This window comes from Artibeus jamaicensis, unplaced genomic scaffold, assembly GCF_021234435.1.
Source record: "Artibeus jamaicensis isolate MK-2021 breed Jamaican fruit bat unplaced genomic scaffold, CSHL_Jam_final contig_781, whole genome shotgun sequence".
Taxonomy (NCBI): Eukaryota; Metazoa; Chordata; class Mammalia; order Chiroptera; family Phyllostomidae; genus Artibeus; species Artibeus jamaicensis.
Window position 1 is genome coordinate 6886890 of NW_026521968.1, and position 21740 is coordinate 6908629.

The 21740-nt window shown below is 46.4% G+C and overlaps 1 protein-coding gene across 3 annotated transcripts in view; it reads left to right on the forward strand.

Moving 5' to 3' along the window:
• Positions 1-21740, forward strand: part of MYH10 (myosin heavy chain 10) — a 147753-nt gene that overhangs the window by 108376 nt on the left and 17637 nt on the right. For all 3 annotated transcript variants that reach the window (XM_037164952.2, XM_037164953.2, XM_037164954.2), the window contains exons 18-30: positions 2958-3027; positions 3112-3272; positions 3739-3847; positions 3942-4073; positions 4980-5186; positions 8080-8217; positions 8705-8828; positions 9980-10151; positions 11574-11786; positions 14582-14726; positions 15967-16173; positions 20013-20117; positions 21420-21572. In XM_037164952.2, coding sequence (XP_037020847.2) covers positions 2958-3027; positions 3112-3272; positions 3739-3847; positions 3942-4073; positions 4980-5186; positions 8080-8217; positions 8705-8828; positions 9980-10151; positions 11574-11786; positions 14582-14726; positions 15967-16173; positions 20013-20117; positions 21420-21572 — 1936 coding nt within the window. The remainder of the gene's footprint in view (positions 1-2957; positions 3028-3111; positions 3273-3738; positions 3848-3941; positions 4074-4979; positions 5187-8079; positions 8218-8704; positions 8829-9979; positions 10152-11573; positions 11787-14581; positions 14727-15966; positions 16174-20012; positions 20118-21419; positions 21573-21740) is intronic.

Here is a 21740-nt window from a genome sequence, read left to right on the forward strand (position 1 = left end):
GTGACTCGATGAATATGTCTGTATTTATGTGCAAATGTACATATTTCGCTACAGTGCGTGCATGTACACGCACTACAGTCCTCTCACTAATAGAGTAGGGATCAGGGTAGAGTAGAACAAAAGGGTAAAGAAGAAAACAAAAGAGAGAAGATCCGTAGAAATGGATGCAGTAGAAATTGGTGAAAACATATGATGGAAAATTTATTTTTTAAATGTACTATGTAATTTTCTTTAATATTTAGTTCCCTTTTTTTTTCTCCTGGAAATTGGATTTCTGACTGTGATCGCACTTGTCCCCTAGTCCACACAAGGCTGTGGGTCTGAGAACGGCTCGCTCCCCACGGTTCCAGGTGGAGTCGGGTGGGGAAATCATTTCAGTCCTCATCGCGGGTTTGGGGGAAGACCTCACTGTGGCCCCCACCGTGCGATGTGCAGCCTGATAGATTGTCACTTCCTGTGGATGGGAAGAGGAGTGTAATTAGCATCCAGAGTACAAAGTTTATAGATATAACCAGGATTTATCCTTTAATATAGCCAACTATGTATTTGCTCAACTTGATTTTTACTGAGGTATAATCTACATAAAGTGCACAGATCTTTTCTTTTTCAATTACAGTTTATATTCAATATTACTTTGTATTAGTTTTAGGTGTAGAGCACGGTGGTTAGATAACCATGTGCTTTACAAAGCGTTTCCCCCGATACTTCCAAGACCTACCTGGCAGCACACATCGTCACCGAGGTGCACAGCGAAGTGCGTGTGCGTGCGCCCAGACCAGGGCGAGTGTGACTGTCCCCCGGTGCCTTCTCGGGTTCTCAATAGGGGCCTCCAAGCGCTGCTGTCATCGCCTCCTCTGTTGTCAAATAAATGCCTGCAGATCAGTGGGCAAAGAGCCGGGCTCTCCTTGCATCTTCACATTTGGGGGAGTAAAAAAACGTTTTTTAAAATACCATGCTTCTGTTCTTCTCTGCCACGGTTTTTATACCTGGTCTTCAACATGGGAGAACTAGCCTCATACTCGTTTTGTTTCTTACTTTAAGAAGTCGAGACTTCCGCCAAGATGGAGGTATAGGTGGATGTGCCGTGCCTTCTCACACAACCAAGTTTAGGGACAACTAAATATTAGCATCAGAAAACACAACCAGAACACGGAAAATTGAACTTTCCGGAAGTCCGTTAACAACAAATTCTTCAGCCCGACCGGTAAGGGGCGAAACCGGCGTCTTGTGAGGGGTTGCACAGGAGGACTCCGGTCGGACGGACCCAGGCGCGGAATCCAGACGCGCGAATCCAGACGCACGGGTTCCAAACGCAGGATTGGACCTAGCGAGCGACCGAGCAACCCACCGGGTGAGCGACTGCTGAGGAGACAGTGGGGAGGCGGTGCTGCGTGTTGACTGCGGTTGCCTGTCTGCGGGCGAGCGGACAGGCGAGGGAGTGGGCGGTTGGACCAGGCCCGGCGGTCCCCGTGGCACGCGGCAGTAGAGGGCCCCGCCATTTCCCCGCTCTGACCACGCCCCCACATACAGCGTCACAGCCCAGCGACCTGGGACTCCAAGGCACCGCTTCTCACATTTAAAGGGCCAGAACAGACCAAAAATGTCGCAGGAAGACCTCAAAGCCCCAGAGATAAATCTAAGCGACGAAGAAATAGCAAAACTCTCAGACGCACAGTTTAAAACACTGGTCATCAGGATCCTCACAGATCTGGTTGATTATAGCCACAAATTAGAGAAACATATGAAGGCTAAACTAAGGGAAATGAATGGAATTCCACAGGAAACCCATAGCGATGAAAAGGAAACTGGGACTCAAATCAATGGAGTGGACCAGAAGAAAGCAAATAATGGCCAAACAGAAAAGAGTCAAGGAGCAAGAATTCAAAGAAATGAGGAGAGTCTTAGGAACCTCCAGGACATCTTTAAACGCTCCAATATCCGAATTATAGGGGTACCAGAAGGGGGAAAGACACAACCACCAGTGGGAAAATTATTTGAACAAATAATAAAAGAAAATTTCCCCAATCTGGCAAAGGAAATAGACTTCCAAGAAATCCAAGAAGCTCAGAGAGTACCAAAAAAGTTGGACTCAAGAAGAAACACACCAAGGCATATCATAATTACATTAGCCAAAATTAAAATGAAGGAGAGAATCCTAGAAGCAGCAAGAGCTAAGGGGACAATCACCTACAAAGGAGTCCCCATCAGACTGTCAGCAGATTTCTCAAAAGAGACCTTACAGGCAAGAAGGGGCTGGAAAGAAGTATTCCAAGTCATGAAATCCAAAGACCTACAACCAAGATTGCTCTATCCAGCAAAACTTTCCTTTAGAATGGAAGGACAGATAAGGTGCTTCTCAGATAAGGTCAAATTCAAGGAGTTCATCATCACCAAGCCCTTATTATATGAAATGTTAAAGGGACTTATCTAAGAAAAAGAAGTTAAAGAAACATGAACAGTGAAAGAACAACAAGCTCACAGTTATTAACTACCACACCTAAAACGAAAGCAAACTAAAAGAACAGCTAGATCAGGAGTGGAAACATAGAAATGAAGATCTCAAGGAGGGTTAGCAACAGGGGAGTGGGAGGAGGAGATGGGGGGAGAAGGTACAGAAAATAAGTAGCATAGACAGTAGATAGAAAATAGATGGGGGGGGGGGCAAGAATAGTATGGGAAATATAGAACCTAAAGGACTTGAGACACATGGACATAAACTAAAGGGGGGTAATGGTGGGGATGGGGGGACAGGGTGGAGGGGAATGAAGGGGGGAATAGAACAACTGTAACAGCATAATCAATTTAAAAAAATAAATTAAAAAAAAAAAAAGAAGTCGAAAATCTGGTTTTCACCGTCACCTATCATATTATCACCTCCTAGAGAAAGCAGAACTCACAGTTAGTAGGTGAATATTTTCACAAATTTACAAAACATCTTCTGTCTGCTTTTCTTGCAGATATGAGATCCTAACTCCAAATGCTATTCCAAAAGGTTTTATGGATGGCAAACAGGCTTGTGAACGAATGGTAAACTTTTCTTGATTTTTCTGGTTTGTGGGCTACTGGTCTCTTTTCCTGCAGCAAAAAATAAACAAACTCTATCTCTTTTAGATCCGAGCTTTAGAATTGGACCCAAACTTGTACAGAATTGGACAGAGCAAGATATTTTTCAGAGCTGGAGTTTTGGCACACTTAGAGGAAGAACGGGATTTAAAAATTACCGATATCATTATCTTCTTCCAGGCTGTTTGCAGAGGCTACCTAGCCAGAAAGTAAGTGGGTAATCATAAAAGGGGAAGGAATGTTTCTTCGGTGACAGATCAGAAGAAAAAGGAGGACATAGCTACTAAAGGAGTAAATCACACAAGCAAAGGGAACGAGGGGAGCCTCTGGCACACTGTGTTCCTCACCTCAGGAAAGAAGGGTATTTACTCGTACCCAAGAGTGCGCACATGTGTGCGTGTGTGGGTGGACGGCAGAACAGCACTGTCTAGGGCAGCATCTGGGAAGAAAGTGCAGGGTGTCTGTGACCCATGCCGGAGGTCGTCCGGGCAGGCTCCTGAGCTGACAGGGACTCACAGGCCTCCCCCTGCCCCGGGCATTTCACCCGACAACTCCGTCCATCTCACACTCCCTGCCTCAGCCACAGGAGACTGTTTGCCTTCGGAAGTGGTCTTATGGCAACAGCTATGAAGACACATTTTCTTTACATAATAAGTTTTTCTTACTGTTCTTCAGGGCCTTTGCCAAGAAGCAGCAACAACTCAGTGCCTTAAAGGTCTTGCAGCGGAACTGCGCCGCGTACCTGAAACTGCGGCACTGGCAGTGGTGGCGCGTCTTCACAAAGGTGGGCTCCCCCGCTGCCCTCGGAAGAGCGGCGTTGGGCCAGTAGCAGTCCACAGGAAGGGGCTGTGATGGTAAACTGCTCGATTTTGTCATAGGTTAAGCCGCTGCTACAAGTTACGCGCCAAGAGGAAGAGCTTCAGGCCAAAGATGAAGAGCTGTTGAAGGTGAAGGAGAAGCAGACGAAGGTGGAAGGGGAGCTTGAAGAAATGGAGAGGAAGCACCAGCAGGTGCGTGCACCGCCTTCCCAGAGCCACACGCTCCCGGGGGCCCGCGAGAGCTCCCGTGGCGGGAGCTTGGTCGTGGGTAGCTAACCCTCCCACACCACCTTGGCTTCTGTGGGTTTTCACTCCTTTCCAAAGCGTAGGCATTTGAGAACAGAGGCAACAGACACATTATGCCACACATTTGGTTTTCTGTAAACCGAAATCAACCTTACCTCTTGTATCTTTGCCTTTGTTATTCTCTGGACACACGGTGGATCTGTTTGCTGTCAGACATGTGTTCAATGCATTTTCGGTGAAACTCCCAGCATTAGTTATCACCTTCCTGGACTACTCGTGAGGAAAATCGAAAAAAGTGACAGGACGAGCTCATACAAGGTCACCCCCCTGCTTCTTCTCCAGCCACAGTGGTTTCAGATCAGTGTCCCTTTCCCGGGCAGGTATGCTGCCTGGACAGAGCAGAGGCTCCAGAAATGTTTATTATCGATGACAGTAATAGGATTGTGGTGTTCAAGGCCAAAAACATGAACACTAAAGGCCAAAGCGTAGTACTTGACACCAAACAGCTTTAGTAGTCACTGTGAACTTGATTGCACTTAAATATTCTCCCTCACCTGCTTTTCTGTCCCTTCATAAGTTACCTTTAATAGAAGAATGGGAGTCCCTACAACAGCATAAATTCAGCACATATTACTCAGGAAAACCTGAGACAACAGCAACAACCAAAAGTGTTTTCATTTCACTTATTTTCCTACAGCCAGACATTTTTGAGAAATCTTTGCCAGTGATGTTAATATATTTTTAACTTTCATTTGCGTTGGGGAGGTGTATTGCCCCTTGAAATCACTGCGACTGGTTCTCGTGTGTATACTGGGGGCAGTCATAGCACTGGATACTTTATTGTGGTTGCAGCTTTTAGAAGAGAAGAATATCCTTGCAGAGCAACTTCAAGCAGAGACTGAGCTCTTTGCGGAAGCAGAAGAGATGAGAGCAAGACTTGCTGCTAAAAAGCAGGAATTAGAAGAGATTCTACATGACTTGGAGTCTAGGGTTGAAGAAGAAGAAGAACGAAACCAAATCCTCCAAAATGAAAAGAAAAAAATGCAAGCACATATTCAGGTACCTATGATCTTTTTTTTTAAATATGATTCTTTTCACTTAGAAGTATATTTTTGGTTTTCCAAGTGGATCTATTGAATAAATAGAAGCCATGGGTTGGCTTCTTAATTGCATTTACAGGCAAAAGGAGTCTGGGTTATAAGTAGCTACTCTTTTTTATTGAGTTTTTCAGGGTTACATTGGTTAATAAAATTACATAGGTTTCTGGTGTACAATTCTATAACATATCATCTGTTACAGAATGATATGTTCTATACATATCACAATATAATAGGTTGTATTGTGTGTTCACCACCCCAAGTCAAGTACCTACTCTTAAAAGATGACCATCATTCCAAGCACATGAGTAATAGGTTTTCTTGAAATATAGACTTGTTATTTTGAATAGGAATCTTTTTTGTGTTCTGATGTGGCATCTTACAGTATGCAGAGTGAGTCAAAGTAGAAATCTCCCAGGGTCTGTAGCCTTTCGTAGGGTACCTAATTTGTTCTTTGTGTGGTCACCATTAATTCTGCTGCTCATCCCACTTGTTAGATAGGCATCTATTAGGTGGTTTGGTTCACAAGAAATACTTAGCACTGACACAGGAGGAGGCCAGGAATCGGAATAAAACACTCAGGCCCTCCTGGTAGTTACTCTCTTAGAGATACTGACTGAACTCACAGGAAGCACAACTACCTCTGTGGTTGAATTACCCAGATGCACGTGGCCAGCCGGTACTCTGCCCTCAGCCCAGGGTCTGCACCCCTCGGCCTCTCCAGGATGCTCTTGAGTGTCAGGGCATCTGCATCAGTCACCATTGCTCCAAACTTGCTTTCTTCCATGTCTCTCCCTTCTTTTCTTACCCCATGACCCACTGCAGAACATAGGCAATTCAGGCCTTTGTCAAAACCACAAAAGATACATTATTTCTTTGGCATTTGCCTGCTACAGTAAATCATCTGGACACTTTCTATTCTTCAACATTAACAGCCTTCAAATATCCCATAATAAATTAACAAACCTTCACAAAAGTGGTCATCCAGCAGTTCTAATTCTAGACTTTATTCTAGGAATAAATCAATGGAAGCCTTCTAATTATCTAATATTGGAGAATTATTAAACCTTGGTAATGCTATATGTGATAAAAAATGTAAAGATGTTTTCATAGGTATTTATAATATCTTGATATAGCTGCAAAAGAGTATACACAATAATATCTAATTTAAAATATTTGTATATAGCTTTCAAATTTATATGTGTGATTTTATATTGGAACATACAGAAGATCTAGAATAAAATCCACCACCAACAGTGAGTTTTCCCTGGTGGCATTATCAACAGTTTTGATTTTCTTTTCTGTTTGTTCAAGAACATGTGTTTATCTCAGTGATGTATTTTACTCATGTAGAAGCCAGACACCCAACTTCATCTCCAACCTCCCCAACCTGTTTTTAATGTAAAATCTCAGCAGTTTACAGTGAAATACTGGCATTTCTCTGCTCTATTTAGGAAACGGTACATCCTTACAGAAATGGGATGTGTTTTCATTTTTCTTTGGTTTTTCAAGGCTTTTTACCTTCTTCACATTGTGTACCAACTCTTATATTTCTAGTTTTTTGCACTGTTATCTAATTTATCTCCCTTTTTGACTATATAAACTCATTCGAACGCATTCTGAAGATACGTATGGTGATACTGTTATGACTAAGCGTGTTTCTTTTTCTTCCGTGACCTCTCAGAGGCTCTCTGAGCTGCGTGGACCTTGGGGAGCACCTCCCCTTGTTGCTCCCTTACTTTTTTTTATTTGGCTTATGAGGTTTGATCACAATGTGTGAACCTCATTTGGATTTTGACTTAAACAAATGTATGTTTAAGTGGTCGTTATCTGTTAGAGCTGCCACCTGGAGGTTTTACAGATGAAATGAGGTTTGTTTCAGAATGTGTGCTGGGGCGGGGGGGCGGGGGGGGACAGGAGACGAGGCCGGCCATGCCGGGTGGTGCCCGTGAGTCCGGCCGACGCGTCTGCGTGGGGCTCGCTATGCTGCGCCGTGCGCTTAGTTTCTGGGTTTGAAGTGTACGTAAAGGGTTTGTCTCTTGCAAGTGTGTCATTTCAGAATCAAGCATGAGTAAATTATTTAATTTAGCCAAGGTTACCCTCGAAAGTTTTTTTTTAATAGACCATATATTGATTTGTATATACAACCCTGTTCTATAATGTATGTTATTATATACAATAATGTTAAAGTATAAAATAGAAGCGTGTCACAATAAAAATAGGTGTAAGCACTGGACTCGCCCCCAGTTTGGAGATGTGCTCATGTTGTGAGAGACTCGCTGGAATGGAGGCGGCCATTTCTCACCGACTCTGTGAATTGTTGTCATGCCCTTGTTCTCACCTCTGTTGGCCAAACGTGTGATAGAATACAGACCAGTCAAGTATGTGTTTAAGGTAGCTTTACTGTATTATTTATGTTTCCCTGTGTCACTAATTATTCCAAAATAGGAATTTTAATTACTTTGTTATCCCATTTTATAAACGTGCCAACTTTCAATTACCAAGACTTTTATGTAGCATGTTCATAGTTCCTCAATATTATACATATTTCACTTTTTTTATATGAACCACCTCTGTGACTAGTTCCTAAAATTGCTGGCTTAGAAGCAATGCTTATTTTAGAAGCTTGCCACACTTTCTCATGTTGGGTTCCAGAAGGATTGACCCAGTTTGTACCTGAACCTGTAGTTCACACAAATGTCTGTTTCACATAGCTGCATTTTGTATTTTGAAAAATATCCCTGCCATTCTGCAAATCACCGGCTGGTGTTTTAACATGTATTCCTTTGCGTATTATTAACGCGTGGTGGAATTTTCTGGAGAAGGTGCGAGGCTGACTGTGTGTTCTTCACAAGGACCTGGAGGAGCAGCTGGATGAAGAAGAGGGGGCTCGGCAGAAGCTGCAGCTGGAAAAGGTGACGGCCGAAGCTAAGATCAAGAAGATGGAAGAGGAGATTCTGCTTCTTGAGGACCAAAATTCCAAATTCATCAAAGTGAGAGAATATTTCCATTAATAAGTTAATTTTAGAATATGAGAATATTCATGTTGATTCATTCATTGAAAGTGGCTTCAAACAAAAAGTTCTAAAAAAGATTCCAAGTTCATTAACCTTCTAAGTCTCTACCTAGATAGATTTCTAAAGACAGAGTAACAATTTTTTAACTCCACTAAATATCCTTGTAACCCTTTAGACTTTTACCTCGCGCGTTTTGTACACGTGGGTCATTCACCGATGACTTGCTCCCATCCACTGGCGCGTGCATCCACTCAGCCCTGGTTGTGGGAACCCGAAGGCCGGGCAGCTGGGCCAGGCTTGGGGGATCGGCACCGCGATGAGGGAGCCTCCCTGCCTTCTTGGCCTGTGTGATCGGATGGGGGAGGTGGCGCCATCACATGTTACCCTGTTTTCTAAGTTAGTTATACCAAATCCTAGTTGTTACTGTGAGTGGCTTTTCTGAAGCAATTTTTTTTCTATTCAGGAAAAGAAACTCATGGAAGACCGCATTGCTGAGTGTTCCTCTCAGCTGGCTGAAGAGGAAGAAAAGTCAAAAAACTTGGCCAAAATCAGGAATAAACAAGAAGTGATGATCTCGGATTTAGAAGGTTAGTGTGGGGCTAGGAAAATTTAGGGATGGGACGTGTGAATGTTTAGATTTTACTTTAATCAGAATGTGCAATAATAGAAAGTGTATGTGATTAGAAATAGTAAGAACCACATATTGACTTATTTATTAACATATAATAGCAATAAATTGTTCTCTAAACAACTTTTTGAATTAGGTCCTGTGGTAAAATGCGTTGCCCTTGGGGGGTATATTTGGAATCTAGGTTGTGTTTGAGTTTACAGGCCACTGGACCTATGTGGGTTTAATCCAGAAAATGCATCTGGGTTTCACTTCACGAGGGGCCTGCTTACTGACATAAAAACTGGCAGGGACAGGAGCAGCTGGACAGGAGGGTAACAGTGTCCCACTCCGATGGCAGAAGTGAGGTCGGGAAATCCTAGGAATTTTTGCTTTCTTCAAAATTATTGCTTTCTTCAAAAGGAAGAGAAAAGGGGGTGGACATTGGAAAGCTCACAAAAAACCTTCCCTTCGACTGGCAGCTACAGGTGGGGCTCGAGGCTAAAGAAGCACATGTAAGGCAGATGCGCCTGTTCCCCTCGCTCCCGTGCGATGCGCCTGTGGTGCTCACTCTCGTCTCCTCAGCATCTTGGTTCCCACTGGAGAACACAAAAGCATATGGTTCTGTTGTTGAGAAAGCATTTGAGTGGAAGGATCACCAGAGTTAATTAAAGAATCCCTGCAGAATTTTGGAGGGGGTAGGGGAAAGATACATAACCCTCACTGCCCACGCTCTGCCCTCTTTCCCTCAGTGCTTAGAAACTGCGGTCTGGGCTCCAACCAGGATTCCCAGGGACACCCCACCGCCCTGGCCTCTCCCTGGGCGCAGTGATGGATATGTCGTGTGAGGGTTTCTGATCACTTCCCTCTACTCGTGTGGGCTCACCATGAAAGGGCAGCCTTAGAACCCACCCAGTTTCTCCCTTAAAATACCCTCTTCCCACCAATTCATCTTGCCTTCGGTCTGATCTTAACGGGTTTCAAAAGACTTGAGTTATTGGTACAATGTTATCAACACAGTGACATGTTTTGAATAAAATCCTTATTTTCAACTTTAATCAGTTTATATTGGGAGTTTGTTTATATGGTGTGTGATTCAGTACATTGACCATCTTGTGTCTTGCCTTAAAGAACGCTTAAAGAAGGAGGAGAAAACGCGTCAGGAACTGGAAAAGGCCAAAAGGAAACTGGACGGTGAGACAACTGACCTGCAGGATCAGATCGCCGAGCTCCAGGCACAGATCGACGAGCTGAAGATCCAGTTGGCCAAGAAGGAGGAGGAGCTGCAGGGCGCTCTGGCCAGGTCTGCTGGCCCCGCACGGGCCTTTGTACTGGACGCATTACTGTGGCGTTTTTTTCCAAAGAGTGTCTCATGTTCCGGTGCAGACAAAACCCCAGGAGAGTGACACACAGTTTCCTTGTTGTTGAGTTAGACATAAGACCCTAAAAACCCAGCAGTACATCATTTAAGTTGGGGCAGCAAGGAAATCTCCTAACCTGTCCTCTGTATTTACACTTAAAAATCATTAGTCATATCATGAAATCCTTGGAAATTCACAGCAGCAAAAATGGTTTTTGTCATATCATTTTGGTTTCTGTACATTACAGATTTCATTCAGTATGTGTTTTTTAGTGTGAGGTTGTTGGGTTTTTTGTTTTTGTTTTTTAAGACAGGGGAAGAGAGAAAGAAAACGGGAAAGAAACATCAATGTGTGGTTTCCCCTCGCACGCCCCCTACTGGGGACCTGGCCCACAACTCAGGCACGTGCCCTGACTGGCAATCCAACTGGCAACCCTTTAGTTCACAGGTTGCCACTCAATCCACTGAGCCACACCAACCAGGGTAGATTTCAGTATATTTTAAAAAACAGAGAAAATCACTTTTCAGAAATAATATATATCCACCTTGTACACTTAAAGCATTGAGTTGCTATTCAGTTCTAAATCATTCACTTTTAAAATGGAAATCATATAGTAAATATATTTATATCTAAAATTGTCATTTCTTTATAAAGATTGACTGGCTACATGGTCATAGGAATTATAGTTTATAATTATTACAATCAAAATCCCATGACAGAAATTTTTCTGTACTCTATCACTATGAGTCTTACTTTGGCCAGATCTCTGCTTTTTCACTTGAGAGCTAGAATCAGAAATTCAAGTTCACCACCACTCACAGTCGTATCTGTCAGCTTCCCCTCCCTCATTCACAAACATCCCAACTCTTCCCAGTGAGAAAATGTGCCAGCATTAAACCGCATGCTAGCAAAAACAGGCAATGTAGGAATGTGAAGTGTAGGGTAGAAGGTTCAAAGGTGGTGTGTCTCTTTCTTTACTGTGCATTCTAAGAACTTTGAATCTGCTATTGTGCACAGACTACAATGCTGTCTTGAGCAGCATTCTAATTTTAATACACCTTAAGAGGGAATTTTTTTATGTTTTAATCATTAAAGTGAGATTGTCCTACCTTTTAATGGAGATATTTAGCCCTTTGGAAAGGGGGCTGGGCCCGATTCTGAGTCTAGCTTTGCCATACCAGCTTTCTGGCCTTCACTCATCGCCTGCGTACCCTGTGCGTAGCCAGCGGCCCTGTGCGGCGGCTCTGGCCTTGGGCCACAGCAGAGGGTCTCCTTGTGAGGAGGTGCTCGGGCATTGGCTCACTCATGACTCGGGCCATCGTGCACCAGCTCTGAGCACGTCCCATGCCTGCATGTTTTAACAGGGGTGACGACGAAACACTCCATAAGAACAATGCACTTAAAGTCGTGCGAGAGTTGCAAGCCCAAATCGCTGAACTTCAGGAAGACTTTGAATCCGAGAAGGCTTCACGGAACAAGGCAGAAAAGCAGAAAAGGGACTTGAGTGAGGAACTGGAAGCTCTGAAAACAGAACTGGAGGACACTCTGGACACCACTGCAGCTCAGCAGGAACTACGGTGGGTGAGGGGCAGGTGGCGTGTCACCCGCGGGGCTCCCCCAGGTCACACGGGAATGCTTTGGCTGGGCTGGCCCTCTCTAAGACATAGTGTGCTTTATGTTATTATTTTGAATATCTTCTCTCCATCCTGGAAATAATGGCGGGTAGAACAGTAACAAAATAGCAGTGATTGAAAACAAACCAGCCTAAGAGAGCATGTGAGCAGTAAAGCCAGTCACTGATGGATGCCTAAGGGGAAGGCGGGACAGATGTGTGCACGCCCACACACACAGAGGACCAGAGAAGTGGGTGGGACAGACACAGAAAGAGGGGACACACAGGAGGCCAGGCATGTGCTAGCAACACCTATTGGTGTGAACGATGGTGAGCAGGCAGATGAGGGAGGTAGACATTCATGGCGGTGAAGAGAAAGGTGAGGCGCCCAGACAAAGGCCCACTTGGCAGAGGCACGTGCTGTAACAGGGGAGCCAACAGCCATGTGGAGGCAAGTGACAAGCACAGGCAGGGGAGCACAGCTAGAGAGGTTTCATATGACCTTAGCGTGTCAGCCCGCAGAAAGTCACAGGAGAGCTACAGCAACAACAAGCGGTGAGCAGAACAGGTAGAGAGGCCAACCTGTGGCTCTTGCTGGCAAATAGATAGGGTCCTTCTAGAAGCCGCCACATGTGATCACCGGGGCTGCTGTCTCCTCCCTCCTCCAGACTCCAGCTGCTGGGCACGTTAGCCCTGCCCAGGTTGCCTCGGCTGGTAGATCGAGCTGGCCACTTGCCCTTGACAGCTGTTGCAGAGTGTGAGTGATGGGAAGGGTAGCCCGTCACTCTGAGAAGGTGACTATGGTTAAAACAAGGACAGGGGGGTCACTGACAAAGGCAGGTGTGGTCAGAGAGGCAGGAAGTGATCTGGAGCAACAGGGAGGAAGCGCGTTGTGGTGGAAGCCTGTGGTGCTCTTGCCCAGGAGGAAGGGCCATGCTCACCTGGGGGTTTAGGACACCGACGTCACCTGGCCTGCAGAGAAGGCTGCCCCGAGACTGGTCAGACTGTGGGTGTCGGGAGTGGTCAGGGGTGAGGAGACGGAGGTGGTGGGTGTGTCGAGGACTCACCCACGGGTGCGCAGTAGCAGCACTACGGAAGACGTGTCTCCAGAGAGGCCGTCTCGGCTGGAGCCCCTCTGAGCAGCCAGGGTGAGGGGCTTCCTGCCCCTTGTCAGTAGAGCAACTGCTTCCAGTCATTTTAAGTCCTGGCCTCTCTGAAACATCTGCTTTTTTAAAATTTGGAAACCACTGAACTAGACTTGGTTGAAATATTTATTCTCAGGTGGTCTTCTGAACACAATAGAGTAAAAGTTCTGATCATTTCTTCCATTGAAGCACGGGTAGACTCCCACAGACGCTCACTGATTCTACCCTGTAGAGACTCACAAGTGCCTACAGCCCAGAGGTGGCAGGTCCTGCCCTCGTGCTAAGGACTCAGGCCCCTACCCTCCACCGGTTCTTTCCTGAGTCACATGATTAGTACAAAAGTAACAGTCCTCAGCAAATCCGACAGTCCTTGTTGGACTCACTCTTCAGTGGGCATGTGAGCTCTCTTTAGGACTTAGGATAAATATTAGGGGGATGCCTATCTTTTACCTCTGGTGCACTGTGGCTGGACCAGGCTGGGCCTGAAGATTTGTGGCCAATTCCTTTTGTCTGGCTACATGCGCCCTGGAGCGAGCAGCTGCTCCTCTCAGGGCCCCCCGCCCCGGGCTGTCCCGCCATAGGAAAGGCTGGAGTGTGTGCACACTGTCCTGACTGGTTACTGATTTATAGTGTAGAGTTAAAGAGTTTTCCAGAGTAGAGCAAGTTTGCCAGAGTTGTACTTCAGGTTCATGGTAAAGTCATAGTTGTTTAAATTCTTGACATTATTACAGCTCTTAGCAGGAGTGATATTTACCTTCACAGTTTCCGACTTTATCAAGCTATGTGCTTAAAGATGGCATTCAGATTGACAAATTTAAAGCGTGACTTCTGGCGGGGCTGAAGTTTCTTCTAGTCAGTGAAATGATGGTAACTGGTTTTTCAAGTTACCCTACATATAATAAACAAAATTCCAATGCTACAAAAGCATTGGAAAGCCAAATAAAATACTAATGTGATCTTCATACCCTAAAGCGCATTAGATAACACCTCAGTTTATCTCAGGACATTCGAAGTGTATGGTCTTGTACCTGCTATGTTCTCAGTCAAGTTTAGAGACCCTTTCTGACCTGCCTTCTAATTCTCCCGCCTCTCCTCCCAGCCATAGCCCTTCCCTGATAGAGTTGTTGGGGGGGGGGCGGTGTCAGTTAACTTCTGCTGTTTCCCACAAATGCCAAGAAAGGTGCCTACTGTTTGGTCATGGTACAGCGTCCTGACTGGTTTGGCCTCTAACCCCCTTTTGTCTTGAACGCCTCTCTGGGGTTCACCCTTGTGCAGTTTTATGGAAGCGTCTGCTGGTGCTGTAGTGGGCAGTTTGGCATCCGCGTTAACCAGCTCCTGGCCTAGAATGTGACCAGCCTGCCCAGAACAGTACGAAGCCCCACGGGATGCCCCACCGCCTGCTGGCTGTGAGGCAGGTGTGGCGTGGGAGCCATGCTGGCTCTGGAAGGGTGCCCGGTACCACAGTAACGGCGCCCCGGCCCGCCAGAGAGCAGCACGCCAGACACTTGTCAAAGGAATTGATGTAATCGATTTTAAAAAGAAGCACCTTAAAAAAGGTATTTTAATTTAATCAGTCATTCATTCTGAGTTCCTTTCTGTAAAAATGTTTCTCTAGTACAAAACGTGAACAAGAAGTGGCAGAGCTAAAGAAGGCTCTTGAGGAAGAAACCAAGAACCATGAAGCTCAGATCCAGGACATGAGACAGAGACACGCCACGGCCCTGGAGGAGCTCTCGGAGCAGCTGGAGCAGGCCAAGAGGGTAGTAGGGGCGCCGTGGGTCAGGCCGCCATCCACCCGGGTCCGGTCCCAGCCCTGCACAGCAGCTGTGGGCCGGTGGAGAAACAGCTCATCAGTGGCCTTTCTGAAAGCACCCTGCTGCTTTTTAAAGAGCATCCAGCCACCATCTGAAATCCCACGGTCCTTCCAGTGCCTCCTTTTACTAGTACCCTCCTTCTCCTGGTGTCTTGGCTTCAGGACCTTGAACAGTTTGGAGGCTTTCTCTCACTCGTGTGCTGCCAGCCCGTCGCCAAGCCCTGCCCGTGTTCCGCGTGTTCCTTATTCCTGTCTCTCCCTCTGCCCCTCCCTGCCTCTAATCCCAGGCCTCCATACGCATTGTTGCCACTCGCTTCACTGTTTGCTCTTCGGTATCTGAGACATGGGTTTTCCACTCAAATGAAACTTAATTCCATGTACCCTCAAAACCAAACCCCCCCCCCCCCCGTGTCTCCCTGCCTTCCCTTTCCTCTCACCGTCGGCTCTTGCTCTCCCTCCCCCATCTTCCTCTTCCCTGCCTGGCTCATGCCAACTGTTCGTTTACACAGTGACAGCAGTAACAGTTGCTGAATGTTTACATTCGTATGTGTCGGCCACTGCTAAGCACGGTCGCAGTGCACGGCAGTCAAGGGCAGTGCCTCACCTTCGTTACAGCGCCATAGGCTGGTCTCTGCCATTCCAGGATGAGGACACGGGCCCAGTGCTGTTGGGGAATTAAGCTCGGGTCCTGCAGCAGTAGGTGGGGAGGCAGACCAAAGCCAGGCGGTATGGCCGCAGAGCCCCATGTAACCCCCACCCATGTCCCGGGTCGCCCCCGAGGTGGCCCCTGCAGGCACCCAGCCTCCTGTGATCCCCTCCGCCCACACGCGCTGCTCACTCGTGTCTTATACCACCTTAGCCAACAAAATTCGTCCCAAATGGGACGACGTGAACGGTTACTCTTCAGACGGCATGTGTCGTTTGTCACCCCAGCCTGCACTGACAAGATAAATGACAGTGCAGTGAGTCCCTAAATATCTGTATCTACCACTCTGAGTAGGGTGTACACAGGTGTTCTTTCATAGAAATCTTCACACACAGAGTACAACAGACGTATTCATTCATTTGTTCATCCCACAGATGTTGGTTGCAGACTCACTATCTGTCAGGCACAAGTGACGGGAACAAAAAAGCTATGCCTCTTACGGACTGTTACACAAGTACTGTTTTTCCCTCCCCCCTCCTAGTTCAAAGCAAATCTGGAGAAGAACAAGCAGGGCCTGGAGACGGACAACAAGGAGCTGGCGTGTGAGGTGAAGGTGCTGCAGCAGGTCAAGGCCGAGTCTGAGCACAAGAGGAAGAAACTGGACGCCCAGGTCCAGGAGCTCCACGCCAAGGTCTCAGAAGGAGACAGGCTCCGGGTGGAATTGGCTGAGAAAGCAAATAAGTTACAGGTGAGCCTAGAAAACCTTCACGCTGGACATGTCCCGCAGAGCGCATGCACGGACTGCCCGACTCACCCCTCCGTGGCCGGAGGGGAGCCCAGCCGGTGCCCCTCAACGCCCAACACGGGCTGTGCCCAGTGAGCACGTCCAGCGTTGGGGCCCTGGTGTGCATCTCTGTGCATATTTCTACAGTTAAAACAATGTCCTCATAATAGATGAGTATTTATTGGTGAGGAGAGATGGACATTATGTGTTGCTGTCCTGAAAACAAATGACCAAACTGTGTTGTGTGGGAGACCCAGACTCAGCATGTGGTCCTACTCACAGCACCAGTGAAGGGCAAACGTACCTGGCGCCGTCTTGAGGAAGCGCACAGCTTCTGGCGCCCCCTCATGGCGCAGGCAGTGGGGACAGGCCCACCCCCCCCACACAGTGGGCGGTGCCGTGGGTGGTGCTGGCAGCGTTGTACCTGGGGTTGGTCACAGGCGCCCTCGGCTGACAGACCAACACTCCAGCCTCCAGGAGGAAAGCGGGTGTTCGGCATAAACTGCAGTGTCCCTACAGATGTGTTCTGTTGGGGACCCAGCCAGGGCCACCCCACACTTCACAGATTCACTGAGCAGACCTAGGACTCGGCTATACTCCTACGCATGGTTTCCGGCCAGCACGCCGTCTTACTGTGTAGGGAATGGCAGGAGGACTCCCAGCCCTCCTCTGTCCACTCTTTTCTGTAGTGAGACCGTGTGTGTGCGGTGCACAGCACAGGCCTCACAAACCTGGGGCAGTTCAGCTCCTGGTGTTTATTTTCCCCGCCCCAGTCCTCGCCTCACCTCCTGGGAAGCCTGGTAGATGAGGAGCATGAGGCTCAAGGAGACTAATCCTCTCACCCCCTCTGGTGACCCCTTGCAGGTCACAGGGCTAGAGTGGTCGGCAGGAGGCACGTGGAGGCCAGAGCCCTTCTCTACCAGTCTGTTGCCAAGGCTGATGGAGGGTGGGCTCCCTGAAGGACGTTGCTGAAATGAGTAGAAAGAGAAAGGGAATTGGCCTGAGTGACACATTTAGATGTGTCCTCTGTGTGCCCTTCCTTTGCTAATTGGGCTGCAGGACAGACTAGAACAAAGGGGACTCTGCTGTCCCTTCTGAGTCCCTCTACTTCTTTCTTATACCTGCTTCCTAGCAAAAACTCGGTGACGGGACTTAATATATCACGGGGATTTTTAAGGGGATGTGAGGGCAGTTTTTTAGAGTTATCATTAATTGAGAAAAAAGAAAAAATATTTTTACCACATTATTCATAAAATTTGACCATGAGAAATAGCTAAATATTCATGATAAATGTATAACATCAGGTTTTTTTTTCATTAAAGTATAGTTAGCATACAATATTATATACTAGTTTCTATATTAGTGATTCTACATTTAATATTCCTTGTGGCGTGATCACCACACTATCCATGCAGAGTTATCACAATCTTACTGACTGTATTCCCTGAGTTAATAGCAGATTTTTTTAAGTTTAAAAAGAACTTCGGACTGTGAATATGAGAATTTAAATTTTGAATTTCTATAATAAAATTTTCAGGTTCTATAAGAATATGAATTATATTTGTCTTTGTCCCCACCCTGCCAAAGCCTATGGTTACTGCATCTTAGTGTGAAAAGGGGTGAGAATAGCACATTCACACATAGTGCTTATCTTAGCACCTCTTTCCACAGGATAGCAGCTGAAGAGCCTTTGGTATCACGATAAAATACAAGTTAGTAAGCTGGTTGGGAGAACCCCCCTCCGCACGTGGGCTCCACGGTTTTCAACTCCCCGTCCTTTCGGCAGGCAGGCTGTTCCGCCGTCTGTGGCGGCTGGTGCAGTGCCTGTTTACTTGGGCACTGTTGGGAGGCCACTGACTCTTGGTGATGAAAGTCTTCCTCAGTCAAGTTTGGCAGTTTCAAGTTCACCCTGTCCTCCCTGCAATACTGCTCTTTTCATGTTCATTTAAGAGTGCTGATTCTGGGACTTCCGCCAAGATGGAGGCATAGGTGCAGACGCCGTGCTTTCTCCCACAACCAAGTTTAGAGACAACAAAATATTGGCAACAGAAAACACAGCCAGAACACAGAAAATTGAACTTTTCGGAAGTCTGATAACAAGGAGTTCTTCAGCCTGACCAGTAAGAGGGGTGAAACCAGCAGCTGGCGGAGCGGGGTTGCACAGGAAAACTCAGTCAGACAGACTCAGGAGCGCAGATCCCAGGTATGGGGTTGCAAAGAGCCGACCCAGTGAGCAACCCAGTGAGCGTGACCCAGTGAGCAACCGATGGATCCGGGGAGGGTGAAGGGCGGCGGGTTGACTGTGCTGGCGCATTCCTGTGCAGATAGACCAGTAAGGAGTGGGCAGTAAGATGGGACCGAGCGGGTCCCAGCAACGGAAGGCAGCAGGGACGGCCGCCATTTCCCGGCTCTGACCCTGCACCCACATACAGCGTCACAACCCAGCAACCCCGCCCTGGAGGCCCCACCTCACCACTAAGGCTCCGCTCCTCATACTTAATGGGCATGAATAGACCAAAAATGGCTCAAGAAGATCTCAAAGCCCCAGAGTCCATAAATCTAAGTGACAAAGAAATAGCAAAACTTTCAGATGCACGGTTCAAAACACCGGTGATCAGGATGTTCACAGAACTGGTTGATTTTAGTCACAAATTAGAGGAACATATGAAGGCTAAACTAATTGAAATGAAGGGAAATGCACAGGAAACCAATAGTAATGGAAAGGAAACTGAGACTCAAAGGAGTGGACCAGAAGGAGGATAAAAATGACCAACCAGAAAAGAATGAAGAAACAAGAATTCAAAAAAAATGAGGAGAGACTTAGGAACCTCCAGAACATCTTTAAACGCTCCAACATCTGAATTATAGGGGTACCAGAAGGGGAAGAGGAACAGCCATGAGTGGAAGACTTATTTGAACAAATAATAAAGGAGAATTTCCCCAATCTGACAAAGGAAATAGATTTCCAGGAAATCCAGGAAGCTCAGAGAGTCCCAAAGAAGTTGGACCCAAGAAGAAACACACCAAGGCACATCATCATTAGATTAGCCAAGATTCAAATGAAGGAGAGAATCCTAGAAGCAGCAAGAGCTAAGGGGACAGTCACCTACAAAGGAGTTCCCATCAGACTGTCAGCTGATTTCTCAAAAGAGACCTTCCAGGCAAGAAGGGGCTGGAAAGAGGTATTCCAAGTCATGAAATCCAAAGACCTACAACCAAGATATCCAGCAAAACTTTCATTTAGAATGGAAGGGCAGATAAAGTGCTTCTCAGATAAGATCAAATTCAAGGAGTTCATCATCACCAAGCCCTTATTATATGAAATGTTAAAGGGACTTATCTAAGAAAAAGGTGATGAAAAATATGAACAGTGAAAGGACAGCAAACTCACAGTTATTAACAACCACATCTAAAACAAAAGCAAGCTAAAAGGACAGCTAGATCAGGAGTAGAACCACAGAAATGAAGATCTCATGGAGGATTAGCAACAGGGGAGTGGGAGGAGAAGGGGGGAGAAGGTACAGAAAATAAGTAGCATAGATGGTAGGTAGAAAATAGATAGGGGAGGGCAAGAATAGTATGGGAAATATAGAATCTAAAGAACTTGAAACACATGGTCATAAACTAAAGGGGGGGAATGGTAGGGATGGGGGGTGCAGGGTGGAGGAGAATGAAGGGGGGGAATAGAACAACTGTAATGGCATAATCAATAAAATAAAAATTTAAAAAAAAAGAGTGCTGATTCTGGACCCTTTTATCTGCTTACTGGTTCATTGAATTTAATTTTGTACTCTTCCTTGCAGAATGAATTGGATAATGTCTCAACTCTTCTGGAAGAAGCAGAGAAGAAGGGCATTAAATTTGCTAAGGATGCAGCTGGTCTTGAGTCTCAACTACAGGATACACAGGTATTCTAGGGGAGTGAGTGGCCTTTGATAGTAACTCTACCATTTCTACGGTTGATACACTGGTGAAACATAGTAACCCCAGAACTGCCTTTTTACCACCTCCTTCTGGTTTTGTGGTGTGCACGTATTTGGCGCCATCGTTCACTGTAACCAGCCTTGATACTCAGGAAATGTATGAAGCCCTTGGTTCTTGTGTCTCACAGGCAGGTAGGGCCTGGGAAGCAGCTCCTGCTGGCACCAACAGCAATCCTGTCGTTTGCCCAGCAGCAATCCTATTCCATGTACGAGTGCATGCCAGGCATGTGCCCTGACCAGGAATCAAACCGGCGACATTTCACTTTACCGGACGACACCCAGCCAGCTGAGCCACACCAGGCAGGGTTTGCTGGCTGTTTTCAATAAGATTGTTGTGGTTGAAGTTTCATTACGCTGACCTAGGAGAAACAGCCCATTTTGTAAAAGGGTGGGTTGAAGCTCGCTTATCATAATCTTCTTAATTAAGCCTTGTGTCAAATTATTTGTTAGGGCTGTTTTTAAGTAGGATGGAAGTTAATGACTATTACAATATGAAAATAATGTAGCAACACTCTTGGAATTCTACATCTTATTTTTGTTAAGTTTGCAAACTTAAAATGGATGCGTATTTGTCATATTCAGGGCTCAGTGCTGGGGATGTGGATTAAAAAATCTCAAACAGAAACTGCAATAAGCAGGTAACTGAGAACAAGTCCGTTGTAACTGGGTCTTACACTATGACGGGCACATTCTGGTGAGTGAGATTAGAGACGAAGGGCCACATCACAGAGAGTTCCAGACGTGTGCCTTTGAAATTTTTAAATCTGAACAAAATAGAAAGACATGCTTGCATTTACATTGTAGAAAAATTCCTCTGGCAGAAAGTGTAAAGGAGAAACAAATGAGAGTTTGCCCAGCATGGGACGTAACCCTTGTGAGAAATGCCACGTTCCTGAACAGAGGGCAGGGGCAAGGCAGGGGCAGGGCGGGACTCCAGGAGGGAGGAGCTGCAGGCCAGGGAGGCCTCTGGGCCCCCTCACAGGTTCCTGGCCTGGGCCCCGGGTGGCAAGATGGCACTGCCATCCTCCTGAATGAGTTTAAAGCATATCTGTGTTAAGAGCCTTTATAACATTATGTGTGTTTTAAAATCATTTGTTTATTAATATCACTGAATAGTTCTCATACACTGAGGCTCTCTGTTCTTTATGGCATGGTTTTTTTTAATAGAGGTGTTTTGTTTCCGTGGTTAACCTAACTTAAGTATCGCTCTCGGGTCAAAATAAACAGGAGCTTCTTCAGGAGGAAACACGCCAAAAGCTGAACCTGAGCAGTCGGATTCGGCAGCTGGAGGAAGAGAAGAACAGCCTTCAGGAGCAGCAGGAGGAGGAGGAGGAGGCCAGGAAGAACCTGGAAAAGCAAGTGCTGGCACTGCAGTCCCAGGTGTGTCCCCTTAGGGGCCGTGGTGGCCCAGAAGTGTGAACGTAGCACCTTGTGTCCCCTCCGTACTGGATTGCTTCGACTCGGTTTGGTACAGTTAATGAGGCTGCACTAAATGAAGCCCATTAGGTGTATTTTCTTTGACCCAGCCAAGTGCTGATACTTGACAGG